At 38.1% G+C, this 25280-nt stretch overlaps 1 protein-coding gene across 1 annotated transcript in view; it reads right to left on the bottom strand.

Moving 5' to 3' along the window:
- Positions 1-25280, bottom strand: part of LOC124157550 (ATP-binding cassette sub-family G member 1-like) — a 59051-nt gene that overhangs the window by 12932 nt on the left and 20839 nt on the right. Inside the window, exons 2-3 of the mRNA XM_046532374.1 lie at positions 21229-21346; positions 611-890 (exon numbers count right to left, since the gene is read on the bottom strand). Coding sequence (XP_046388330.1) covers positions 611-890; positions 21229-21346 — 398 coding nt within the window. The remainder of the gene's footprint in view (positions 1-610; positions 891-21228; positions 21347-25280) is intronic.

Raw genomic sequence — 25280 nt, 5'->3', positions numbered from 1 at the left:
ACTCTTCACGTTGTTAAAATATGATTCCTCACAGTAAATTTTATCATGAGTTTTAAAAAAAATCGGAAGTTTGAGGGGATCAGGCCCTATTGGAAAATATCTGCCGATTCAATTGCATTTCCATCAGGGCCGGCCCTAGCAGGTGCGGGGCTAGGGGCGAACCTTCAGTGCGGGGCCCTTCACTTAAAGTATTAAACTCTATACCCCATCTACAAACTCGAGCATTTTGAATCCCTACCACTCTCTGGCTAAGTATGTGTTCCCCTCCCAAATTCAGACTTCGTAATTACGCCGTTATGATACCATCACGCAGTTGAGTTCAAAATAGCATAATACAAATAAAATTTATAATTATATTTATTCATAAAATTATAACGTAAAATAAGCGGGGCCCGGGGCGGTCGCCCCGCCCTAAAGCCGGCCCTGATTTCCATATATTCAATTGAAATTTGTCACTTCTCAATTGAACGAAATTGAATATTTCCAATGGGAGGGGGCTGAAAATCGTGTGGATGTTATATGTGTTCGTATGCGTCATGGTATCTAAAATTTTATAAATAAATCTCTGAGGTAAAATTTAATTTTGCTGGTTTGGGGCCCCTGCACTTGCCTTCTCGTCCCGTTCCTTTGGAGTGCTCCCCGGTAGGTGGCAGCAGGGAGAGTTAATTCTACCGCCCATCTTGAGTCGAGCCGTGTATCTCATGGCCTCCCACACAGTAAGCACCTCCCGCAGGTGGTCTTCTTGTCGGATGAGACAGGAGCGACGCCGCACCCCGACGCCCTGGGGCCGAGAGGCGCGGCCGCCGCCGCAGCACCCGGCGCCTCCGCCGCTCCTCGTTACATTCATATCGCCCGCCATCACGCTCACCTCGCCCTGCACTCCACGGCAACTGCTCACGTCACGTGTGGGAAAAAGGAGAAATGTACTTTTATTCCTCTAGCTCAGCGGCTTCCAACCTTTTTTTTCCACCCTTACCCCTCTATGGTATGTATATAACTTATATTGCACCCCCAAAAAATGTAACGTGCACATTTTATTAATTAATTTCATTACGGATAGGTGACACTTTTAGTTCTAAATAATTGTATAAATAGAAACTTTGTTTAAAATAACCCACATAATTTTTATTCATATTTCCTCGATAAGAGATACATAGTTCCTGGCGTCCGCCATTTCCGGTTATTTTCGGCGTACCACCGCGGTGCACCGGTTGGGAACCGCTGTTCTAGCTTGCGTGAAAATTTTCTCCGAGTGGCATTAGGAGCCACTAAGAAGGAGGCATGTAGCCAGGAGGGAGAGCTTTCAGTCAGTCTGGTATGGTATGGTATTTGGAGGAGCCGACCGACAGCCGAGGTCATTTGCGCCGTGAGGGAAGGGTGGAGAGAAACCCGGCGTCGGCATTAGCTTGCTCTTAACGAAAGGCGACAAGGTGACCACGGCGTAACTTCCCATCCGACAGACGGAACGTTGCGCTTGAAATGTCCCCCTCGCAGCATTCAAAGCAGCGATCGGGCAGTCTCCGGAAATTCTCTGCCACCGCCGGGATTTGAACCCGAGCCCATACGGTGGAAATCCAGCACTCTAGCCACCACACCAACCCTATTCCCTTCAGTCAGCCAATGATAGTTTTTAACATTAACCACTATGGAAAAAGTGGTAGAAAAATTGACGGCGGAATGACCGTGTGATTCAGAAAACGATTGGCCCGCCGCATAGGCGGATTTAGGAGGGGGCACATCCCGCCCCCCAAACGCTCAAAAAATGGATAAGATTTTGAATACATTCGCTATCCGCTGTCTATACAATATTATCTAACGATTTGATCGTTGGATCATTCTTCCTCATTGAATGGCCCTCCAAGATTGTTAGAACATTAATTGCGTAAGCTTGGTTTCGTTAGTAGTAGGACCCGTCCGCCTTTGTGACGGTGCGGGATTCCTCCTCCCTCCCTTCCTTCCCTATCCCCTCCCAGGAGACGTCGTTGGGCTCCTATCGCGGCGGCGCCTCCTTCCCTTCTCCTTCCTGTCCTCCCCCTTCTGGGTGCAGAGGTAAAAAGCACGCGCTTATAGACCCTGCCCCGGGAGTGTATCCTCGCGAGCCCGCCCTAGGGTTTCGTTCCATTTGTTTATATATTATTATTACATTCGCTCTGTCTTCTGTATTACGGATCCTCAATCATTGAATTTCATATCAATAACTTCAATATTAAAATAAAGGGAATATTTAGTAAAGTAATTGTTTTATGTTGTTTTTAATCTCAAATACGGGAAGACCGTTTGCCTGCCAGACCCTTGTGCCCCGCCCCCCAGAAAAAATCCTGGACCCGCCCTTGGTCGGGCGATCACTTCCTCGGTCCCTGAAAAGCTATCGCTGAAGCTATCACTCAGGCGGGCGGAAAAATGATCGTATGATTCAGAATTTTGATTAGTTATTACTCTGGCAACAGGGGCGGATACAGAAAACACTCAAGGGGGGGCGCAAAAGATATATTGAGTTGCCTTTACTTTTTATCGCGATATCGCAATAAAAAATAATCAAGTCACAGGCAGAGTAAAATAAAATTTTAATTAATGTAATTATACACATATATAAGACAATGCCATCTTATGATATAAAAAAGTCACAATCGTGGTTCTGCCATGTTTGCCAATACGGCCGGACCCGCAAGGGAGGGGCGCGCGCCCCCCGCGCCCCCCATCTGTATTCGCCACTGTCTGGCAATAAATAACAGGTACCTTTATGAGCGACACGGAGAACATCATCTTTGAGCCGCACAATCTTTCCAGGTCCGACAATAGGACGATTAAGTAAAAGAGATATTTTGCCTAAGCGATAAGCAGAATAAGCATAAGGATTCGTTTTTCCCCCGAAAAATATTAAAAATATTTTAGGTAAGTTGAACTGAGGCAGTCAAATCCCTCGCAATGAACACATAGATTCTATTTGGTTCCTCAAACAGTTAAATAGTTTCCTTTGACCTCCCCAGGGGGCGGATTAAGATCGTTGTATTGTTCGAGGGGGAGGGGGTGTTCATTTCTTACCCCGCTGCTCCTTAGTGATATACAATACCTCGCTAAAATATAAACTTATTAAACAATAAAAACTTAACATTGGGGAGCCATCTTAAAATTTCCAAATTTTAAAGAAATTTCGGGGGCGCGGCCGCTCTTCCTGCCTAGTAGTGGAAAAATGTCAGTCAAAATCGATTTTTCTAGTTATCGATTTTTAATCGAAGTTAAAAACTCGATTAAATGTGAATGCGCTTATAATACCAGACCTATAAACTCCATCCAAAGCCTTTATAGTCGGAGACTATTTCACGTTATTTATCAAGGCACCCGCATTATTTGACAAAGAAGCCATTTATGTTCGAGTTACAGATTCAGGATAGGGTGACCTTTATTTTTTATAATTAAGAAAAGGTATAATTTCCACCTCTAGAATGTTCTGAATGGAGAACGTTGTTTTATTTATTATATGTCGATATCGTATAATCCCTGAAGTTACCTCAAGTATTACTGATGAAAACTTTCCGGCCTATGTTCATATCCCTTTCATTCCTTACCTCTGAATTTATTTGTATATATACCTATATATATATTAGTGAGCTATTAAATGTTTCTTGGAGAGAGTATGCTGTCATTAAATCCATCGTAAGCATATCGTTTGAATCAGAATTTTCACGCGGAAATTTATTTTAGTGAATAGTCACCTATTTTTAAATTATCGTTAAACTGAAGAGTTCTTAAATTTTAGTATTTTCAGCTATTATAGATATCCAAACCTTGTGACCAATTATGAACTACTAGGAAGACTCCTCTGCTGTCTCATCGGGTTTGTCGTTACGTTCGTGTGAGGTTAGTAGTAGTAGTAGTAGTGTTTGGATTTAGAGTGCGTCGACGGCTAGGTCATTTTGCACCACTACCGTGTGATTTGATTACAAAAACTTATTATCGTGTGAGGTTCCAGCTAAAGAAATTGTGGACCAGATTCATGTGTCGACAAATGTAAACCCTCTTCCTGTTTAGCATCTCTCGGCAGCTGAACTTCTTGATCTGGATTTCGATTTGGTAGTTAATTTTGAAGATCCATAAAATTATTTAAATCGAGGCGAAGGCGGAGAAATGTAAATAAATCTATGTTTCAAAGAAGCTAATTAAAGTCCATGCGCCGAAATCTGCTATTACTGCGTATTTTCTGCTAGTATGTGTGGGAACATCGTTTGACGAACACATAAGGTTATCGGATCTAGTTGAACTCCGGTGGCTTTTTTTCTAGTTGCTTTTAATCTTCTTACGAAGTAATGACGTAAAATATTTATACTTCTCGCCTTCTTGCCTCTACAATGAAAAATTTCCCACCATCAGCAGCAAACCTCAACGTTTGCTGAGAACATGTCAGGTTAAGGAGGACAGAATAAAGCCTAAATATAGAAATACATGCTCTCATGTTATTTTGCGAACCCCTTAAAAGCTTTTGCTACTGATATTTTGTCTTACGGGTACTCTCGAGGAATTAAAATTTAGATTTCATGTATGTGAGGCACAGTGGCGCCGACTCCATGGGGCCTGAGGGGGCCCGAGCCCCCCCAAAAGTTCGTTACAGATGTGAGAAAAAATGTTTCAGGATTGTCGATCTTCCCTGGAGTGTCCAGATATCGAGATTCGAGTGATCAGGGTTCTAATGTCGATCATATGACTCTTCTAAAATGCTTAAAAACCTAAAATTCACTACTTATAAAATTTACCGGGGCAAGGTCCCCGGTTTGGGCCCCCCCCAATATTTTTTGTAAGCCGGCACCCCTGGTGAGGCATGCTTAGTTGAAAATACTGTGGATATGGTAAAACTTATTTTGAACTGGGGTATTTTCATAGTGTTTAAACTAAGTAAATGGTTAAAATATTGGGAATGTAGATGAAATAATAAAATGAATATTTGCCATTTAGTTCATAATTACTTTGCGTCCTGTCTCGTAAAAAATTCATTCTTGACGATAGCTTTTTTGCCTTGAAAATACCGATTGGTTTAGCCACCTTTATCACAGTCCTAAAAAAAACAAACACTGGAAAGCCTGAATAGTCCATTACATAATCTGCTTCATATCCTGGAGAAATATAGATGCGGTCTAATCAAGGGCGTACCCATGAGGGGTGGCATACTGATAGGGGTGGCAAGCCGTGGTCGTTCAAGTTGTAACATTTTAGTTTAGAAAAGGGTAATGAAACCCAAATATTTAAGAAAATTATGACAGAAATTTATTATCTTTTCTTATAATTTGCTGGATAAATAATTATTATATTATTTCAGTTCTCTGTCTTAAAATTATATAATTTTTCTTCAAAAGAAAATTTATTTAAAACTTTCGTTTTGAACTAAATTTATTTTTGCCTCTAGGGGGGGCGCTAGGTGGAGCGGTTGGGGGGCTTGCTGCCCCCCGCTAGGTACGCCCATGGGTCTTATGTGAAGGGTTCTACTCACGATTGTTTCGAATCTCTAATAAAGAATAATCGAATTTCAATGTTTAAGTAATAATGGAGATGGAATTAACCGCGGGAATTAAAAAGTGCAATTTTGTATAAATGAATACCATTCTATATCAACCTATCCTCACTTTTTGGGCGATTCAAGTTTTATAATCTATCTGAAACTTAGTAAAATATAGTTTTAAAAATAGAATTTTTACCGTTAATAACCGGGTAATGTTTCCCAAGCGGAGGATGACTTATCTTGTTGAAAGTTATCATACGGTGCAAATTTGTAAGACAAGAATGTATAGACAGTGCAGCTACTGGTGAGTTTTTTTACAGTAATATGGAGGAGACAGATGGCATGGGTGGAGCAAGTACTTAGTCGGGAGAGAATATTGAAAACAGTGTTAGAGGGTAGAACGAGGAAGAGGAAGGAAAAGAATGGAATTTTTAGGTAGAAAGAAAGAAACTAGGCCTTATTTTGAATTGAAGAGGGAAGGGCTTGAAGGAAGGGGAGGCTTCCAGGATGCTTCTTCGTACTCCATGGAAACCTACCCTAATCGGTAGAATACTTTAATAATTCGATAATATTACGACACTTTCATCTCAGGCGGATAGTAATGCTCGTGGTTAATACATCGTATATTTTAGGAATCGGAGGAATTTGCGCCCGCGGCAGGAATGTAGAGGTGATCCGGAATGAGGAATCGGTAAATGGGGTGACATACATTTATATGTGAGTCCAAGAACACGGCCCGATCGGCGTCCGTCTCTCGCAACCGACGTGTGGTGAGCAACATAAAGTTCACGGCCGAAGAGGTCAGAGGTGACACTTGGAAAGAGAAATGGAAAGATAAATGGAAAACAGTCGTCGAGAAAAACGTAAAATATTGACCCAGTTGTCGTTCTAGTTGATATTGAGTGTGTGGTGACATTTGTCTAGTTTCCATAACTTCAAGATGGTTCGCGATTCCATAAATTGAATATCGAATTCGTAAGGGAGGGTCTACAGAGTTTAAAAAGGTATGCAACCGTATACTGCGTCACTTCTTGGAAGTTTTTTTTTTGTGTTTACACTGAAATATAGATGCCTCTATGAGGTGAAACCGGTTGTACTCAAGTAAAAATGCTGTGGAATAGCACAAACATCAAGAAATGAGGGCTCAGGGGAGCCCTTCGAGGATACAACACACCGGGGCCGGGACCCAGTAATTCAACTGATACGACCGATCATTCGGGGAGGGGTTTGAATGCGAAGGAACGAGGAAAGAGTCGCCGCCGCGATAGGAGCCCGTCGACGCCTCTGGGGTAGGGTAAGGGTTGGAAGGGATGGGACGGGGTAAAACACCTTACCGCTATGGAAGCGGAAAGGGCCCACTGACTAGCATAACCCGGCATCAGCCATTAATGTGCCAACGATTTTGGAGGATTTTCCTATTAAAGAGACAAGCCCAGCGATCAAATCGTTGGATTAATGCATAGTTTAGTGCAAATATCAGTGCTAACTTTTGTAAAAGACTAGCTACATTAATTTTGTAAATCTGTCAACATATAATGTTCCCTATCTATTCCCATGGGTGTACCCAGCGAGGGGCAGCTGCCCCCCCTAGAAGCAAAAATTGCAAGTCTTTAGGAAAAATCAGTGCTGAATTGAAACGAAAATATTCAACAACTTTTCTTTAAACCCACGAAAAATGATATGTATAGATATGTAACTAAAATAAACTATTTTTTCAAGGAAATAATCTCATAAACTAATGTCAAAACTTGGCTTGCCCCCCCCCCCCCTGGTAATGATCCTGGGTACGCCCTTATCTATTCCACTAGCAATGGATGAGCCCTGGAGATGGTGAATAAATGGTGGAAATGATCCCTAAGGTCGGTTTGGATAGGCGAGGATAAAGCTAATCCCTGAATGAATACAGTGGTGTGAATTTCATGAATTAGGATAGTGATATTCTTAGTTCACTTTTCCTGGGTCATCTGGCCCTATGACATTTTTTTGGCTTTGTTCGAAGGCGTCACTCTAGATTTGAACCTGAGTTCCGGATACTTTGATATATTCTACCAGGTACTATTTTACAAAGGTGATTATAAAAATACATGTTGCCCTTTAAATGGGTTCCTTGTCTACTCTCATGTGGCCCTTATACGTCCAAGTGCATTTTATATATTAATCAATGGAAAATAGCTTTCGTTGCGTAAATTTAACTGACTCATTACTGATTTCCTTTCACTTGGTTAATATATTTAGTTTTCCGGGATAATAAATTTCATCATAAACTTGAAAATTATATTTATTATCCCAAACACCTTTCTCACACTTTACTCGCTATTGTTTTAACTGACTACTTTTAAAAAATAAGTTAAACATCGAGGAGCACTTTCGGAGTTGAAATCAAGTAACCTCGGTGAATTTACGATGACTTAATTTTCTGAAATTGAAAATGTCATTGTTTACATAGGTATTTAATGAATAGTGAATCACTTTCTCTTGTGTACCAAATGAAATAAACATCCATAGTTATGTTACTCTTGGGAGATATAGAAATTTTAAAGAGAATATTTTTCTGTGATAGTCGTTACAAGTATGACGACTCATCAAAGATTTCCTTCTGTAATTGTCTATCATGGAGCATTTTCTTTTTTACGAAAATCTTTATTTTCACAGAATTTATCATGATGTATGTAACTTGAAATCATAAAATTCGTGCGCCTACGCAATCTCTCCATTTCTATGTACACTCGAATTCATTATGAAACTTTCAGCAAATGGAGTGCGGGCTAAATATCGCGAGAGGTTGGGAGTGGTGGCTGCGACTACCTACCTCGGGAATGGAAGCTATAGAAGATTGGCATCCGCTGACGAGAACTCATTGCAGATGTATTTTAGGCGATGTCTCTGTCAGGGACGTCGCACCACCCAAAGCCAAACACTCCATCTGCCTCGAAAATAAATTTGTTGATCTTAATTCGTCTTTCTCTTCTGGCGTGAATATTTTAGGTAATAAGTATGTAGTAGACTTAGCAAATTTAACCCTTAAAACTATTTTTATTCAGTTTATTTCTAGGACATATTTTGACTAATACTTTGAAGAACCATTTACTTCAAAACGGTTCGTTTATGCAGTCGATATTTATGTATTTGATAGCGAGTCCCATTCATTCAGCTCCTCTCATACCTTCCTTTTCTTCCGATTAAGCGAAGATGGTATTATGCGTTCTCTCGGGGTTCCAGCTCGAGGGTTTGTATGGATATGAGGGAAGAGCTCACCCTAGACTAAACTGCAGGCGTGTGAATATCACTCATTCATGGTTGGGGTACGGCTCCTTTCCCTGACCTACTACGCACTTCGAGGATTTTACTGAAAGTTATCTTTGAGCTTAATCAAACGATAGCTTTGAGCGAGTATCAACGATGCGATTACACAATATCACCTATTTAGAAATTATTTGCTTCAGACAATTATAATTGCACATTTTCATCCAACCTTATTCATTTAACATTTTTTTAAATCCTGAGTTTTAAAATAAATGCCGAAAGGGCTGGATACCCAAGAAAAAGTGTTTTCATGGTAACCGCAAAGTGCATCCAAAACAAGTTTACGTAGCCATTGCGAAAAATTATTAATGATCAATAACTAAGCAAGTAACAATAATAATAATTATAGCAATAACTAAGGAGTTGCGACCCCATATTTATGGACAAAAAATGCTTAAAAATTTCTCCCCTACCACCTCCTGAAGTATTTCAGATTCCTCCTGAAACACCATGTTTATCTCTTCTGAGTACGTAAGAACTTGTTCATATACCATGGAGTAGTTTCTTTGTGAAAAATGGCGTGGGAGTAATGGCGCAAGGTCGTAACTACCCGTCCTCGACCCATTTCACTGCGTCCGAGTAAGCCATTTCGAGAGAAACAGGGGTATAGCAAAGTACGGAATTGAATGCATGCATTTCACCACATTGAGAGCTGCCTTATGATTATGTCTGCTTCCAACCACACCTCCTTCCTTATCGCTAATTGACGTCACCCCTCGACATACTCATTGTTATATAGAACGCGATAGTGGCTCGAAACGCCTAGGACTCATCGTAGTTGCATCAGGGAAAACAAATATGAGAGTGCGCACTTAAAAATCTCGACTTTTGTTTTGCAAGGAAAACATTTTCTGAGTCTCCTAGTGCGCTCGGGCTCATCACGTCCATACCGCGAAAGTTATCAAAAGTCAGCTCAAATGGTGTTCACGAGGATTGGGTCATTGTTAGATACTTAAACCTGCTGTAATTTTTTTGCGTAACTCTTAAATATACCTCACCTCTTAAATTTTCATGTAAGGTAATAAATCGTTTCAGGCTTGACTTGGTAGAAGTTAGATATATCCATGATGCAAACTACAAATTGCAATTTCTACACTATAAAACTATAAAATACATATACAAAACTCAAATACCGACAATGGTTTAGACATTCTATTTCATTTTCAATGAAAAGATGTAGTGTCGAAACCATGGTCGGTACTTGAGTTTTGTATTAAAGTGTAGAAATTACCATTTGTAGTTTTGACCATGGATTTTCATTTACATTGAAGGAAAAAAGTCGATTAAGCAGTAACAGTAGTAACAATTTAACTAAGCAGTAACACAAAAATAAAAAAAATAGTTCCTTTTTTTCTCATTCTCTGATGTGCACAAATGTCCTTTCTTTGTGTACACGAAATTCGTTAAATACTTTTTTAGCATCTTTTTAGGCGTGCGTATTCGGTTTCACTCCAGGGTAAAATTTGGTCTTCCTCCCAACTTTTCTTCTGCAGCGAACCGTATGCCTGGGTAAAATTAGTACAATCTATATGTAGTTCAAACGAAAGAAAAGGAGATAAATCAAACTTTTACTAATTTTAGATTATCCAATTTAATTTCTATACGCCATCATGTATTTGGTCTCCATTTAAAATTGTATTTTTTCATTCTTTTTTGCCGAAAATTGTTATACGCAACCACAATAATCAAGATAATAGATTATGCACCGGCTTGATCAATTGCCTCTCCTTTACTTTAGCCTCAAAGAGATTTTTCACATTTATAAAATGATAAATTTCTTGTAAATAATGAACATTTTCTCGTAAACAGCTTGCTCAAGTAAGAAAGTTTTGCATGAGAGAACAATATTCCTGTTCACCTCTTTTATTCCAATCTATTTTTAGGAATAGAAAGCCAATAGATATACCGAGATCCGTTTGCATACACTGATTGAGTTCACATTTTTGCCTCAGTACCGAAAAAATTAAGCTTGCTTAGACTTAACTAAACCGTGCATATGATGAGGAGGTTTGTCGCAACATCACGACACTTCCTAACGAGTTTCGCACGTAGATTTCTTGCTGTTGTTTAATCGTAAATTTTCCCCGCGCTATGATTTTTTTGTTGCGGGAGGTAGGAGCTCATCGGAATAGGCTGGAGTGAAAAGATTGATACATGGGGTCTTTATTCATTTGAGACCATGAATGACTCAATCCATAAATGTGGTAATGGCATCAGTCTCTTCCGTATCACATTCTTTGATGCAAGGATTGAATGATTAAGGTAAGAAACCGATGACTGCTAAAATAGAGTATCTTGGTTCAAACATCATTGAAGGTACGAGTTCATTTGCGTTTCAATATGTATTCCGCCTTCAAAAATGTTTTTGTGGGATAAGTGTCGCTATTGTGAGGGGTTCTTAAGCTCTCAAAACTTAAAGGTGGAAGGTTTTCAGTTGTCTACTCCACAATCGATGGAACTTCTCATTTTTTAGAACTCTCTTTGATCCATGTACATAAACGACAATTTGCAAAGGAATCCGTCCTCCGCTAAAGTACTTTTTAGTTATTAATTCAAGCTCTTTTCACCGTATTTAGAGTAGGTAGTTGAACTTAGTGTCCTCATTATTTCCTCTGTTAAATAAATAGGCGTTCGCAGGATCAAAATAAAGCCAAATAAATGACCTGTTAAATAAAGATTCACCTCGTTATTTCATCAGCGATCCGTTATGACAAAAACTACCAAGGCTTTTCATTGGCTCTCCCAGAAGCTGGCCTATTTGCGTGCCACGATTGTGAGACGGTAGTTGGAAGGATTAATAGTCGGTTAAGGTGTAAGAGAAGGCATAATGGTCGACAACACTGTCGACATGCATTGAAGCAAGTGATAAATATTTTTGAAAAGGAGCTTTTAAGGTAAAACATTTTGTTTTGAAGGAGATGAGGATATTCAACCAATCAGCCTTTTTTCTCCCTTCCAAACAAAACATTTTCCTGTAGCATCTATTTAAAAATTAAGATCACTCAATGCATATCGACGGTATTTTCGACATTCCCTTCAGCTCGTCCAATTTAGCCCAATATTAGCTGAGATCATTCTAGGCTTCAAAGACCATTTGGTTAAGGGAACATTATACATAATTATGACAAAATGTTTGGCGTTTCTATGAATAATATACCGTGATACCATTAAAGGCCGTTTTACACGGGGCATGTCATTGCGCAAGTTATCACTGAAAACGTTCGAAATTGCGAGAAAGCGAGCTCGGAATTAGAGCTGGGGCTTTTTTCCATCTTGCATCCACGCATTCCCGCATGCGTTCTAGCAATACACCGCTTTACACGACGCAATTTTGATTGCGCCCTGGTACATACGTCAGACTGCTCAATGACGTACACCGTGTAAAACGGCCTTAACGCTTTGCTGATTGTGCTGATGCAATGACTGTTGGTTGATGCTGATCGTGAATTTAATGTTTGGAAAATTTTACCTGCATTTTTGGAGAAAGACCAACATTTTTCTATTAGGAAAATTTGTTTAATTTCATTTTTTTTAGTAATACCCATTCTTGGAAAGAATTCCTGAGCTGGAAATTTTGTTTGTGGAAACACATTATTTTGTCGAAATTTAATATTAAATAGAGAGAAAAAATATTAAATTTAATATAAGAAATAGTAGAATTTCGTTTTTTCAATGACATTTGAGCAAAAGTATGAATTTTGTAGCAAAAAACTATCATTTCCTCCTAAATAAATTATTAGAGGAAAAATATGATCCTTATGGTGTTTAGAGGGCGTATAAATTATTGAATGACAAAGCATCGACGAAACTAGGAGAAAATTGAACAACTAACAAGTGCGTTTTTCAAGTGATTATCTGGAAATTCTAGGCCACTAAAAACGAAATATACGCCAAATAATCTTATAAAATCACTAATAGTATATCTAAACAACCGCGTATTTAAAAATTTTCCCATTAAATGTTGCACTTTTATTCCTCAAATGGAAAGAATAGCCGTATTGTTTTGGTGAAAATCGAGCTTTGTTTTTTTTTCGAGGATTTATGTACTTCCCTGAGATAAATGAAGAAATTCAAGTATTTTGCTGTTCTTTGTTTTTTGTGTCAAAGTGATTTTTCGATGGTTTCCTGCATTTTTTTATCACTAATCGTTCCTGCGCTCTCTTACCTGTTCATTTAACTTATCACACGTGTCCTATTATGCATAATACGGTCAGGGTGTTACGCCGCGGGGAAAGAGGAGTTTATCGTAGCTCGTGAGAGAAAACTGAAATCCTTCGTAGCCTATTAGAGTGGATGTTAAATCTTTATAGCATAATGGTGGAATGAATTACGGCGCAATAACTCAGTATCATAGATAACTACCTCATAAACGTGTTTCGTAAAAAGTATCTGAACTCCTAATCGTCATCGATCGAAGTAATTCAAACCTAAGATCGGTTGGTAGCGTCTCAGTCTACTCTGTCTATATAAATCTCGAAAATATAAATGCTTTTGTTTACAGCCTAATCAGATGTTTTTTTAATTTTAGTATTTATAATGCATTTGCTGCTTTGTGGTGATTATAAAGCTTTAAGACCGATATGAAAGAATTATTAACTTTAATTAGATAGTCATTATAATCTAAAAATGTAAAAATATTTCAATTTCCAATTAATTAAAAAAATCAATGTGCAGTTTTAAATTTATAAAGCTATTGTGTGAATGAAATTGGCTTGGTAATTCAAAAAATCATAACACAATTACCGAATGAAGAACTATTTAGACCAAAGCAGCAATTTTTTCGAGATACTCTAAGTGGAATTCTACAGGGAAGCTTTGTGTTTAAGGTAACAGCCCAATTCAGGGAAGATACCCTTTTCTTACCCCTTTTTCTACTTTATAAATAGCAATTTCCTATTGAAAATATGTCATTTGTTTGAATTTCCTTACAGTTGATTGGCCAAAAATTAAAAAAATATACCCTTAATCAAAAATTTTATAGATCTTTGATATGGTGTTATATCTTGTTTTTCCATGAAGTATGCCCAGTTCTGTGGCCTTCAAATCTTTCTATGAAACTTTTCTCCAGGACTAAAGTTTCCTATATTCCCGTATCTTCCAACCGCTGCTGTGGCTATCTCATTTTCCTGTTCATGATTTTATTTGCAGAGCCATCGAGTGAGATATGTTGGGATTATCTATAAAAGGTTCATTTTTTCAGTGCCACTCGTAAACGCTTTTGTCTTTCTCACCAGGGATCATGATGTTCCCGCGCCTTCAATGGTTATATTTAAAGTTGACTCGGATCACACATTATAAGACAATTTTTGAAGCAGTTCTCTTTAACGCATTTCAAGATCGTTCACGAGTACTAATTCTGTTTTTTTTTTTTAAATAAATACGAAATTACGGAGCTCGGTAGGGATTTTAATTTAAAACTTGTGCTTGAACAAGATCCAAATCAAAACTCTAGGCTCAAAATTATATCCTACCATGGTTACACACCCCTTTTCTGAGTGACATAATTATTTTAACGCCACTATCCTCGATTAAAGTGATAAAATGACTTTTGACCCGAACGCGTACCATCACTCGTCAACGACGAGTAAAGGGCAAAACGATTCTGTAATAGCATATCCGGTTGGTCTTCACGACCGATATTCTCAATTGCAATCTTCGCCGAGTAGTACCACCATGGCCCTACTACAGCTGACATTGTATTTAGTGACAACGTACATGATAATGACTTTCTAAATGGTGATTGTTTAAGGCGACGATTACTGGCGTGAGCATAATTACTATTGAGGTCCATTTATGTTACCTAAAAACTAAAACTCACTCACATAATTTTATTTTCAAAACTGGCTTGCATTGATTAACGCACTGTAAACTTTTTCAATGAAACGAACCTCCTAAACACGTTAAGGTCGTATAAACACGTGTAGTAATTCAAAGAATATCTGACTCGTTTGCTATCGTGTGCTTGTTCATTAAATCAAATGAGGTAACTTTTGTGTTCTTCAGACAAATGCGAACTGCCCAAAACCAGTGGTGTCATGGTTCGTTCCAACGCCGTTCCGGCACTGGTTAACAAAAGACATAATACTCAAATAACATTTTTGTCAATTTTGGAGCCTAAAAATTTCTAATAACTATATAACTCGTATACACATATATATAATTCGTAACCAAAACAAAAACATTATAATAAAACGTAAATAATAAATTGTAATAAAAAAACACACACACTTCTGAAAAAAGTTAAGGAAAGCGCGTTCCGTCACTGCTAATTTTGCCATGACGTCACGTCACAAAATATGATCTGTAATGCCTTGAGACACTATAAATGCCGTAAAAACCGAGAAAGAATACCAAATTACGGAGAAGTTCGTAGGATCTCTGCATTTAAGGCTGGCTCAGAAGTATCCGTGTAATGGAATGGGTCAGAAAATGAAAAAGATTGGAAAAAAATTATGAATAGTTAACCTGAAACGTAAATGGGCTCCAAGAAACCGCCGTGTAAATACTGAGGAAGTTAGAAGTTAGTTATCACGCAGAATTTTAGCATTAACAAAGATGACATCATTCATGCAACCACGTCATGTTTTCAAGAAGCTTTTGAGTGTCTTGAGAAGAGGATAACCTGTCAAGTTTCGATACTTCACTGCTTACGTATGCTATAGGGTGTTTCAATGTGGCGATCAACACTCATGGTCATTTACTTCACTGAGGGAAAGGAAGGGTAGATAGAAACCTGGCGTCTGTATTAACCTGTTTTATAACTAAACGCACCAACGAGATCACGGCTTAGCGTCGCGTCCGGCAGACAGATTCCATACTTAATGAGTTCTCCATGAAAAATTTAAGTATGGATCGAGTCACCGCTAACGACCATCTCTAAATATTATTGTATCAATTATGCTAGAAGCTAGGAATTTACTATGGGGGAAAAAGTATCCCAACAGAGTTAGTGCCACCACCATCGCTTTGCAAGATAATGGATTCCCTTTCTTACGGTGTATGAGACGAGGGAAATTCAAATACGGTATTTTTTCAGCCATCAAGGTCGTGACGGTGAATTTGCCAGCCTCGAACCGAGGCTCGATCGTATTTCGTACTCCTTTCTAGAATGTTGGCGCATTCGATATCCTTATGAATTGTGCCTTCCCTTCACCCGCAATCTCCCTCTAACCCTCCTTTCCGTTCCGTCTTCGCCGCTACTCTGGCACTCGAAATAAAATTCACTTAAAGCCAATCTCCACCTCCTCATTTTCTCGTCTCTGAAAATTTACGGGATAAATTTCGCTAGACGTAATCTGCAAGGCAGCAATGGCGTGGTGCGATTTTGAGCATCATGAATTACTCTAAACACACTGGTCAACAAAAAATTTTTTTGTCCTAGAGATGTTGTTGGATGATCCTAAAGGTGCTTTTCGTCCTGATTCCAAATCTGGGCTCAGATGTTTTCTATCACGTCTAGTTTCTTTAGGACAACCGAATTACATAGGGGTTCAAGGATATTTAAGCAAATAAATCGTGATTTTAAAAAATGTGAAAAACAGGAACTTTCATAGGATTTTTTCGGATAATTAACATCTGATAAGTCCCTATTCAGAGTCCATCAATAATCTGCTAACATTTTGCTGAAATTTCCTTGTTAATATTTTTCCAAATGTAAAATATCTTGGTCGAAACGCTCACTATGTTCATCTCTAACAGCGCTGAGGTTTGGTGGAAAAAGGCAAGGTGTGAGTCGAGAAAATACATTTTTAAATTTACATTGCAGCCCATTTTTTGGTGCGATCTAATTAGATTAGCCACCAGATCGTGATAATTTTCATCCATGGTATTTCCGCAAAAATTTTCAGATATATTCTGAATGCGTTCCACGCGCTTTTTTCCGTTGATTTTAATTGCTGAAATTCCGAATCGTTCAGCGTTTCCCTAATCTGTGGCCCAATACAAATTCCTTCTTTGATCCCTGCCTCACTTAATCGAGGGACTTGTTTCAAATAAGTAAAACCAGCACCATTTTTGTCCTTGGCTTTCCCAGCAATTAAAAAATTCCTTATTTAATATGCCGAGGTGGAAAAAGAATATTTTTTGGACCAACCTAAGGCATGACATTTTGCTGTCAAATTACTTTTGACAATATTTAAGGGTCAAATAAATTATCTAAATTAATGTGGACAAAAAAAATGAAGGACCGAAAATATACTTCAATGACTTCACACTACACTTGGGACAATATCTCTCCTTTTTTTAAACTCGAAATCTCGGCTGCACTTCGATGTATTATATGTCAGCATCTACATCTCCGGTTGTACACCTAGGTCCTAATCGGTCACTTTTCAGGTGGAGGTCAGGTCTTCTCCGATTTTTCTGTGCCTCATTACCCTCCTTGTTGCGCTTCTCCGAGTAGTGCACAGTACTTGAATTTTTATTCATCCTTCGCTATGTTTCCGCTACTGGTACCTAAGCCTGCCTCCAACAAGCTGACTACTTTTCCCTCTTTCGCCTGCTGAAAAAGGCATCTTAAATCTAGATAGGAACATATATTTTTCTCGGTCGAAAGAAAAACGCGTTCTGGCAATGTGCTCGTCAGTACCCCCGGAAAAGCTAAAACTTCTTCAAAATCCACTGCATTCAAATACGTGGCCCATCGAATCTTCTCGTTGACTGTCTTGTTTGCCTTAAGAGAAAGCTTGCTATGGCCCGTAGTGATTTTTGCCGTTTGGTTAAGATAGGCGAAGGAAAATTCAGGGGAGCATTCCCAGTGTGCGCAAATGATGCCGTCGAATGCACCTCTTTTCTACGGAGTTCGTCGCGAGTCATTCTTTAGGTTGCGGGAGACTCAGTGGTTGGTCGCGCACTTGGAAGACAAAGAAAGGAAATGGTGAACCTTATTTGAATTTCCCTCCCTGACCAAAGAATAACAACCACTGGAAAGGAAACCCACTAATCCGCGGAGCGATAATGGCGGCACAAACTTTGTTGGGATACTTTTTACCCCATGGTACATTTCTTACTGCGCGAAACATTTTTAAGTTAAGAAAATCTTGAATATTTTTCTCGACCGAGTTAGTAAAGAGGAAGTCCTAAAAACAGAAGGATAGAATAGAGGCTTCATGAAAACCTTAATAAGAAGACGGAACAACCTTACAGGCCACATATTGAGACATGATGGCCTGATGAAGATAAGGAGAAGTGGATGGCAATAACGGGAGAGGAAGACCTCGAACAAAATATATGAAACAGGTAAAGAAGGATGTGAAAGAGAAGAAATACTTAGGTTTGAAAAGATAAGCAGATAATAGAATTGAGTGGAGAGGTGCGTCAAACCAATCTTAGGATTGTTAACCAGAGATGATGATGATGTTTTTCTCCTTAGATATAGGCTTTAGGTACTTTTTCCATGTTTCTCTTCTTCTATCTGTCCTCTAAATAGGAGTAAAATAAAAAAATAATTGTTCTCTGTCTCAAATAGGAAAATAATTATATTTCGTGCGCTATGATTGGAAATTATATTTGAAAAAAAAATTAAGGCATCATATCGAGTCAATTGCTGCTGTCGAAAAAAGTAAAAGTTAGTCACAATGAGATTGGTTATGGAACCTCTTAATTGACTTTTGGAAATGGTAAGCAGGGAATCATTCATCAGGAAACCAAAATTAATCGGTTATATTTCAATCAAAACATATCATATATTCAAGGCGTGTTCACGTCACCTCGGAAGTGATCACCATGAATAATTACGAAGCTTAAGTTTTCTCATCATTTTTTCGCTCATCCCTGGTAGTGTTTTTTTTGGACTCCATACACCACCTACATAGTCCCATGAGTCCCAAGTTCGAAAATGGGTTTCTGCTTATCAATCATTGTTTTTCTTAGGCAAGAATGGAATATTTTCACTTTAATAACCCTGTAACAGTTAAATTTGTGAAACAGAATGTGTCAGAGCACGTAATTGTGTTTCTCGCGGAAGAAACTTGAGGATTTGATTTAAAGTTAACCAAATATTCTGATAACTGGATAAACAAGCATAATGCAAGGAAAAATAATTACGTGATACCTGCCAGGACCCAACGTGAGACAGGGTGAGGTTCGGCTTGCTCCCTCCCCAACTAAACGCCTCACGTAATTATTGGATGCCCCCTTATGCCGGCGAAACTGTCGTCACAAAGATGAAACGACGCGTAGGGCAACCCGGAAGCATAGCTGCGGCTACTCCACCACTCTACGGAAGGCTCATTCAACAACTGAGGATGCATATTCTAAGAGAGGCTATTAAGGCAAATTGGAATGTGTTAGAAAAATGTTAATGAAAAAGAACTTTCCAAAAAGAGGTTGTTGATCAATGGCGAGAGCTTTGCAGAAATGGGTTCTGTTGTGTTGGCAAGAATAAGAAGTTAGACAGTGATTCTTCCGGGTTTCCTTCCGCGTTTATCCATTTCACTGGACAATATTTCGCCAGCGTTCCAGTTGAATTCCTCAGGTCCACTGAAGCCCCTCAGCTCTGAAGTCTTCAGTGGACCTGAGGAAGCCAATTGAAACGTTGGTGATATATTGAGCAGTAAAATGGATGAACACGGAAGGAAACCCGGAAGAATCGCTGTCTACCGTCATAATTTCCACGGAAGCCTACTTTGAAACTTAAGAATAAGGCGATTTTACTTCATGAGTGCTGTGATACACTTTTTTTGTAAATTTTAAGGGGTAGGAAAATCAGTGGTAGTGAACTGGTAATGAGTGAAATATATCAATATCCCCCGAAACAATTCTTAGTGTCTTATTTTAGAAAAAAATTTCAGTTTTCAGATAACTTTGTGCTAAGGTATGTCGTATGTCATTTTTAGGCGTGGCGGTACCTCAGGGTTTCATTCAAGCCACTGTGTAGAAATCAACGCATACTCTGCTATGTTCTAGATCTAGTTATCATTTTTATGGTGAAGGAAGTATGAAAACACATCTGAAGCTATTTACTCTTTTATTTTTGGGAATTATGCGATAGGTAATGGCTATCATGCATGGCATCCTTCAGTTTCCTCTACAAAAAGTAAATTATATATTGATTGTAACACCACATCCTAGCTAATTCTTAAAAATATAATGTAGATTTAGAAATAAAATACTGATTATATATGCTCACTTTTTTGCTCTTCAATTAACTATCGCGAAAACTACCTTCAATTGTACGCATATGACAACTTTCTGGCGTCTTCTTGTTTCCTCCATGTGGTCGGTACTTCGAGAATGCAAACATCATCTATCTTGAATAATGCATGGGCTGCTATCGCTATGCGGAACGTGAACTTCCATTGTTGCACATCCTTGAGGACACTGACTTCAAGTAGCGCACGAAAAATTAAAAAACAATAACTACCAGAATTATTTACTTTGTTGTAGAACTGAATGAAGGACGAAAAACATGAGATAAAACATTTTACATCGCCACGAATTTGATCGTTTTGATCTAATGCATTTTTGAACCAATTTATTGCAGACTGGAGTTCATTTATTACTACTAATTGTAAGAATTATTCTCGCCTGTATTATTGTTAGAATGGTAGTATTAATCCTAAGTTACTCTTTACATTATATGTCTCCATGGAAAGAGACTATACCTATTTTTCTTCCTTAAGACTACTCAGGAAAGCCACAGTTTCTGTGTGTGGAGAACGTTTACCTGATCTCTTGTAATAAATTTTGAAACAGGTGATTTAGGCTGAGAATACTTCTCGGTACGTTTCGATTTCTAATAATTTTCTGGAGATGCAAAGGGTTGGGATATCGCATGAGTGCTGCGGTATTTATGTTCTGGCGCTTTTTGTATATTATAAAAAATCACTCAACCACTTAAAATTTATCTGTTGGCTATTGCTGTTTTAAACAAGAATTCACGTGTTTATGAACATTAGTAACTTCAATTATTACGTACTCGTACAAGCTGTCGCGTTTTTATGTATCTAATAAATACCTCTTAGATAAGGTGACATATTAACTTACCTGCTTCGAAGCAGGATTTAATAAAGAGATAAGTAGCTATAGTCTTGTTGTTGGTCACTAAACTAATTCAAGATGGGGTTTAAACTTTGAGAATATAAATAAAGTTGTTCACTTGGATCCTTCGTGATGCACCGAAAGTTTTACTGTCCGCAATTAAGTAATCGAAGGATTTCATCCCAAAACGATGGAAATAATTAGTATCCAATGATAAATATCTCAGATATTTTTTTTTTAATTCAATAGAAAAAATTCATCTTTTAGAGTTTTTTTAAGGATTGAGAATGGAGCGCATTCATCTTTTTGAGATTCAAGTTTTGTATTGGGAGAAAGGGCAAACTTCGTTCGTCGGAATGGTACGTCAATTTGTAACCCTGAAACTTCTCCTTCATTCTGTGATCAACTCCTTATTAATGCCGTGATTTTAGGAAAGTGCAGAATTCTTGAACACTCACGTGTATCCGGCGAGGATTTTTAGAAGCGTAGATTTCCCTGCTCCGGAAGGTCCCATGATAGCTGATAGCTGGCCTCCTCCAAATTCGCCATTCATGTCGTGCAGAATTTTCCGCCTCTCTGGAGAGAAAAAGAGGGCAATATTAGGTTTATGACTCGAAAAATGTTCAATTTTTTACGATTGAAAATTTTGTCGCGAAGGAAAGTACATAAAACCTTTTTATTGTATTTTTTTACACCTGTTGCCATCAATACTGCTCTTAACCTCAGCTAATCATTTGTTTTTCTCATGTAGCATTTACACCTCAATGAATGATTTTTCATCAATCGTCAATGCTTGATTCTAAAGCATTGAAATTTTTCAAATGCGTTATCCCAGTTGGGAGAAATTATAGAAAAGTAGCTCGGATGGATAGACGTAGGCCACTGTTGTTTTCTCAAATTGTCTGTAGAAACTGTACGATGATTAATGACGCTTCCACAGAGTATTTTTTGCCATTACCGCGGTATAACTTTAGTTAAATTCCGTAAAATGCAAAATTTATTTGAATAAATCGTATAAAACCACGTAGGTACCTTAGTCTTGTGACGATAATGTTAAACCAAATATGAATATAGTTGCTACGAAGGATATTTTGGTTGGGTTTTATTATGGTGTAAATGATAAATTCCCCAAAAAATAATGATGTATATGGAATGTGTGCGTTGAAACAAATGGTGTTAGAATTGTTGTAATTGACGGATTAAAGTTATGGATAGTTGTTACCTTGATCCCAAAATTGATGCCTCAAAATTTACTAAACAAGGGGTTTATTAAATAATTTCAAAATTATTGCGAACGTTTTACAATAGACTAATGAGGAAATTTTTGTTTGAAAACATGGGAATAATATATATTATTCACTTCTTTTAATGACGAGAGATTTATTCTACAAGCATTGCCATTCTTAGCTAAAATTAGAATCAAAGTTGTTGGTTTCATTGTAAATTATTGTAGGGCTACTGAATGGACTTGACTTATTGAGAGATAAGAATTCCTCCGTTTTTTTTCATTTCTAGCCTCATAAGTTTAACAGTTTTTTTTATTACTGCACTTAATTCTATGCCTAAGTGTCTTTCCTGATTTTCAAGACCCGTGATTTGAATTGGAGACCATCCGTTGGAAAAGAAGACCGTCTAACGTAGACTTTTGCTAATAATAGTTTGCGCAGCAGAATAGAATCTCGGCAGCATAGAATTAAAAATAAATTTTCATAGAATTCACCAAGCGTGTATCATTTCTCTTCATCTTTGGCTTATGAATGAATGCATGAACGGGAAAAATGTCAGCGATACGGAAGAACCAGCTTGCTCACTACCATTTCGTGGATGGGCTCTAGGCCGTGACGGAAAATATTAATTGATGTTGCCCATGAGCCATGAAACAGTTTCGGTCAGGCCTTGGTGATTCTAGTGATATCCAAGCATATAACTTCATGTACTTAGCATTAAATATTTGGGTTGCACGTGTTTAAAAAATATTTGTTACTCAAAATTTAAATAGGTTAATCCGAGCAGCGATGTTCGATAAAATCGTCTTACTGCAGAGAGTCTTTACTTTTCCATCAATAAATCTAAATCAAATTCCAGGATTCAATTTTCATTGATATTTTTTCCACAAAACATTTAAGACATCGATGCAGATAAATAAGAACATTCTAGCTTACTTCCATCTACTCTCCATCTTCCATTCATTCTTCAAAATTCATCCGGGTTAATTCGAGGTCTTGTGCTGTGCACAGGGTACACAGTCGCTGTAGTTTTCAGGATAATTAGGATTTTCAGGATTTATATTTTCGATTGTGACTATATAATAGATTCGCCAAGTAAATGTTTATTAGCGGAGCCCTTTTTTGCTCCTCATTTATTTTTCTTGTAATTAAGGAATTGGGTAACACTCGCGAGAATACTTCTTCCCTGATTGCATGTTATGTAATGGGTAGTAAATATTTCTCGAGTACCGATTCGTACCATTTGTCTTTCCCCGAAAACAGTTTCAATTCAGTGTTCCTAATAATCTATCTCAGTTTACTTTTTTTTCCTTCCTAATTATAATTGGATAGAAATAAATTGATGTTCCGTCATTTTTGCATTGCGTTGGGCTATTTCTTTCCCGGTTCATGCTTAATTTCATTATCAGTATGCGCGGCTGGACCTCTTTGAAGTTAAATATATTTAACTACTGCTCGGTAATGGCTCATTTCGTACCGTAAATTGTACCTTCATGGTGGTCTTAATCGTTTCTCTTTCACTCAAGCGCTCGACGATTGTACCCTCGGTCCTCGACGGGCCAAGGACGCATCAATTGAATACATTACAATGCCATTTTCCGACGGACGCATGAGTCGGCGGGTCTCCCCGCTAGTTGCCCCGCATGCCCACGGTTCGTCGCTTCATTCAGTTTCGCTTTATCTTCCGACCTGCTGCCCTTATCGCCATGCGCGCGCCCTCGTGAAAATTTCACTCCGATTCCAGCAGCTGCTGCAAATAACGCAAAAGTACACCTACAGTTTCCACTGCAGATTAACCCTTTCTATGCCCATAGCTCCTCTTGGAGGATATTACAATTCAAGTCCTCTCATTTTAAAAATGTGAAAATTTGTTATTTATTCATAATTATTGTGGCAGCTACATGTTTCGCCATTAAACTTTATAGCAGAAAGCATTGGGTTATGAAGGGTTATATATACACAAAGGGGATTTTCGGATTTTATGCTTGCGAGCAAGATTGAAACAGTAAAATCCGAGTTACGAGTGATACATCTGATTGCATGATTTAGACGAATTATTTCATTCTCTAACTTTTTCCATATCTCGTAATGTTACTGACTTTGTGTTTTCAATGTTAGCTCTAGTTTTTGGTTGCGATTATAACGCCTTGAACGCTCTTTTATATATTTACTCTGAGGTTTCTTGTGCGTATTTTTCTCCCTGGAATGTGGATATTGGGTACATTTTTCTATTTTCTCAGAAAATCAGTGAGTCAGCCGCGATGGCCGAAATGCAGGTTTATCATAACAGAATGGTGTGGTTTCAGTAATGCACAGGAAAATACCAGATCTCACACCTTGCATTATTTCTTGGGGGTACATATAAAGCGTTGTTAACAAAAATTTCGCGACCAAAACCACTTGATGAACAGGATTAATGAAGCAATGACAATCATTGGCGTAATGCTAACTAATGTTTGGACAGAAACTGAGTATCGATTGGACATTTTTCGAGCGACTAGGGGTGCACGTATTCGAAATTTGTTGAAAATGTAAAAAAAACTATTTGAGACAACAACTTCGAAAAATAAAAACATAAACCGTAAGTAATTCTGTTGTTTAAATCATGTTCAAAAGCTCACCATTCTTTCATGATAACCCTGAAGTTAAAGCCAACATTAAGTGCAACCTAGGTAAATATTAAAAATCAATCAAGTCAATAGGTAAATGTTTAGGTTCATTTTATCAGGTTATAAATTACCTTTGACGATTCAAACGAAAAATCAGGATCATTATACAGTCCTATTAAAAAAGGTTAAAACGCCGGAGCCCGAGTTGTGTACATATTCACACCCATAAGTATGCTTTTCTTTGATTTCGTTCATAAACTAAATTTTTATATTGTGTTTTACGAAAATCGGGTCAAAAAAGGAAACTTTTCATTGCCTCTTTGTCTACATGCCCTTCTGTATGAATACAACATTGGAGATTACAGATAAAATTTAGATTTCTATGGTAATGAGCAACAAATAGAAACGTATATGTTGTTCCTATTTTAAAACAGTATTTAAGAACAGAGGAAAATAACAATTTGTTCCAAGCCCTACAGTTTCCAGAGGAACAACTTTTATGCCAATTAAACTTTACCGTAGCATATTCCCCGGAAGCATCGAAAATTCCAGTTGTTTTGCCTTTTACGCCTACGTCAGTTGCCTTTCTTACGAATTATGATTTATTCAGCGGCGTCAAGTGGGGCGTGCGATTCATGATAATTGAATTGTATTCTAACGCTCGCATGCATTGCT

Source organism: Ischnura elegans, chromosome 4 (genome assembly GCF_921293095.1).
Source record: "Ischnura elegans chromosome 4, ioIscEleg1.1, whole genome shotgun sequence".
In the NCBI taxonomy this organism is placed as follows: Eukaryota; Metazoa; Arthropoda; class Insecta; order Odonata; family Coenagrionidae; genus Ischnura; species Ischnura elegans.
The sequence above is the reverse complement of the archived record's forward strand: the minus strand, read 5'-3'. Positions and strand labels throughout refer to the sequence as shown.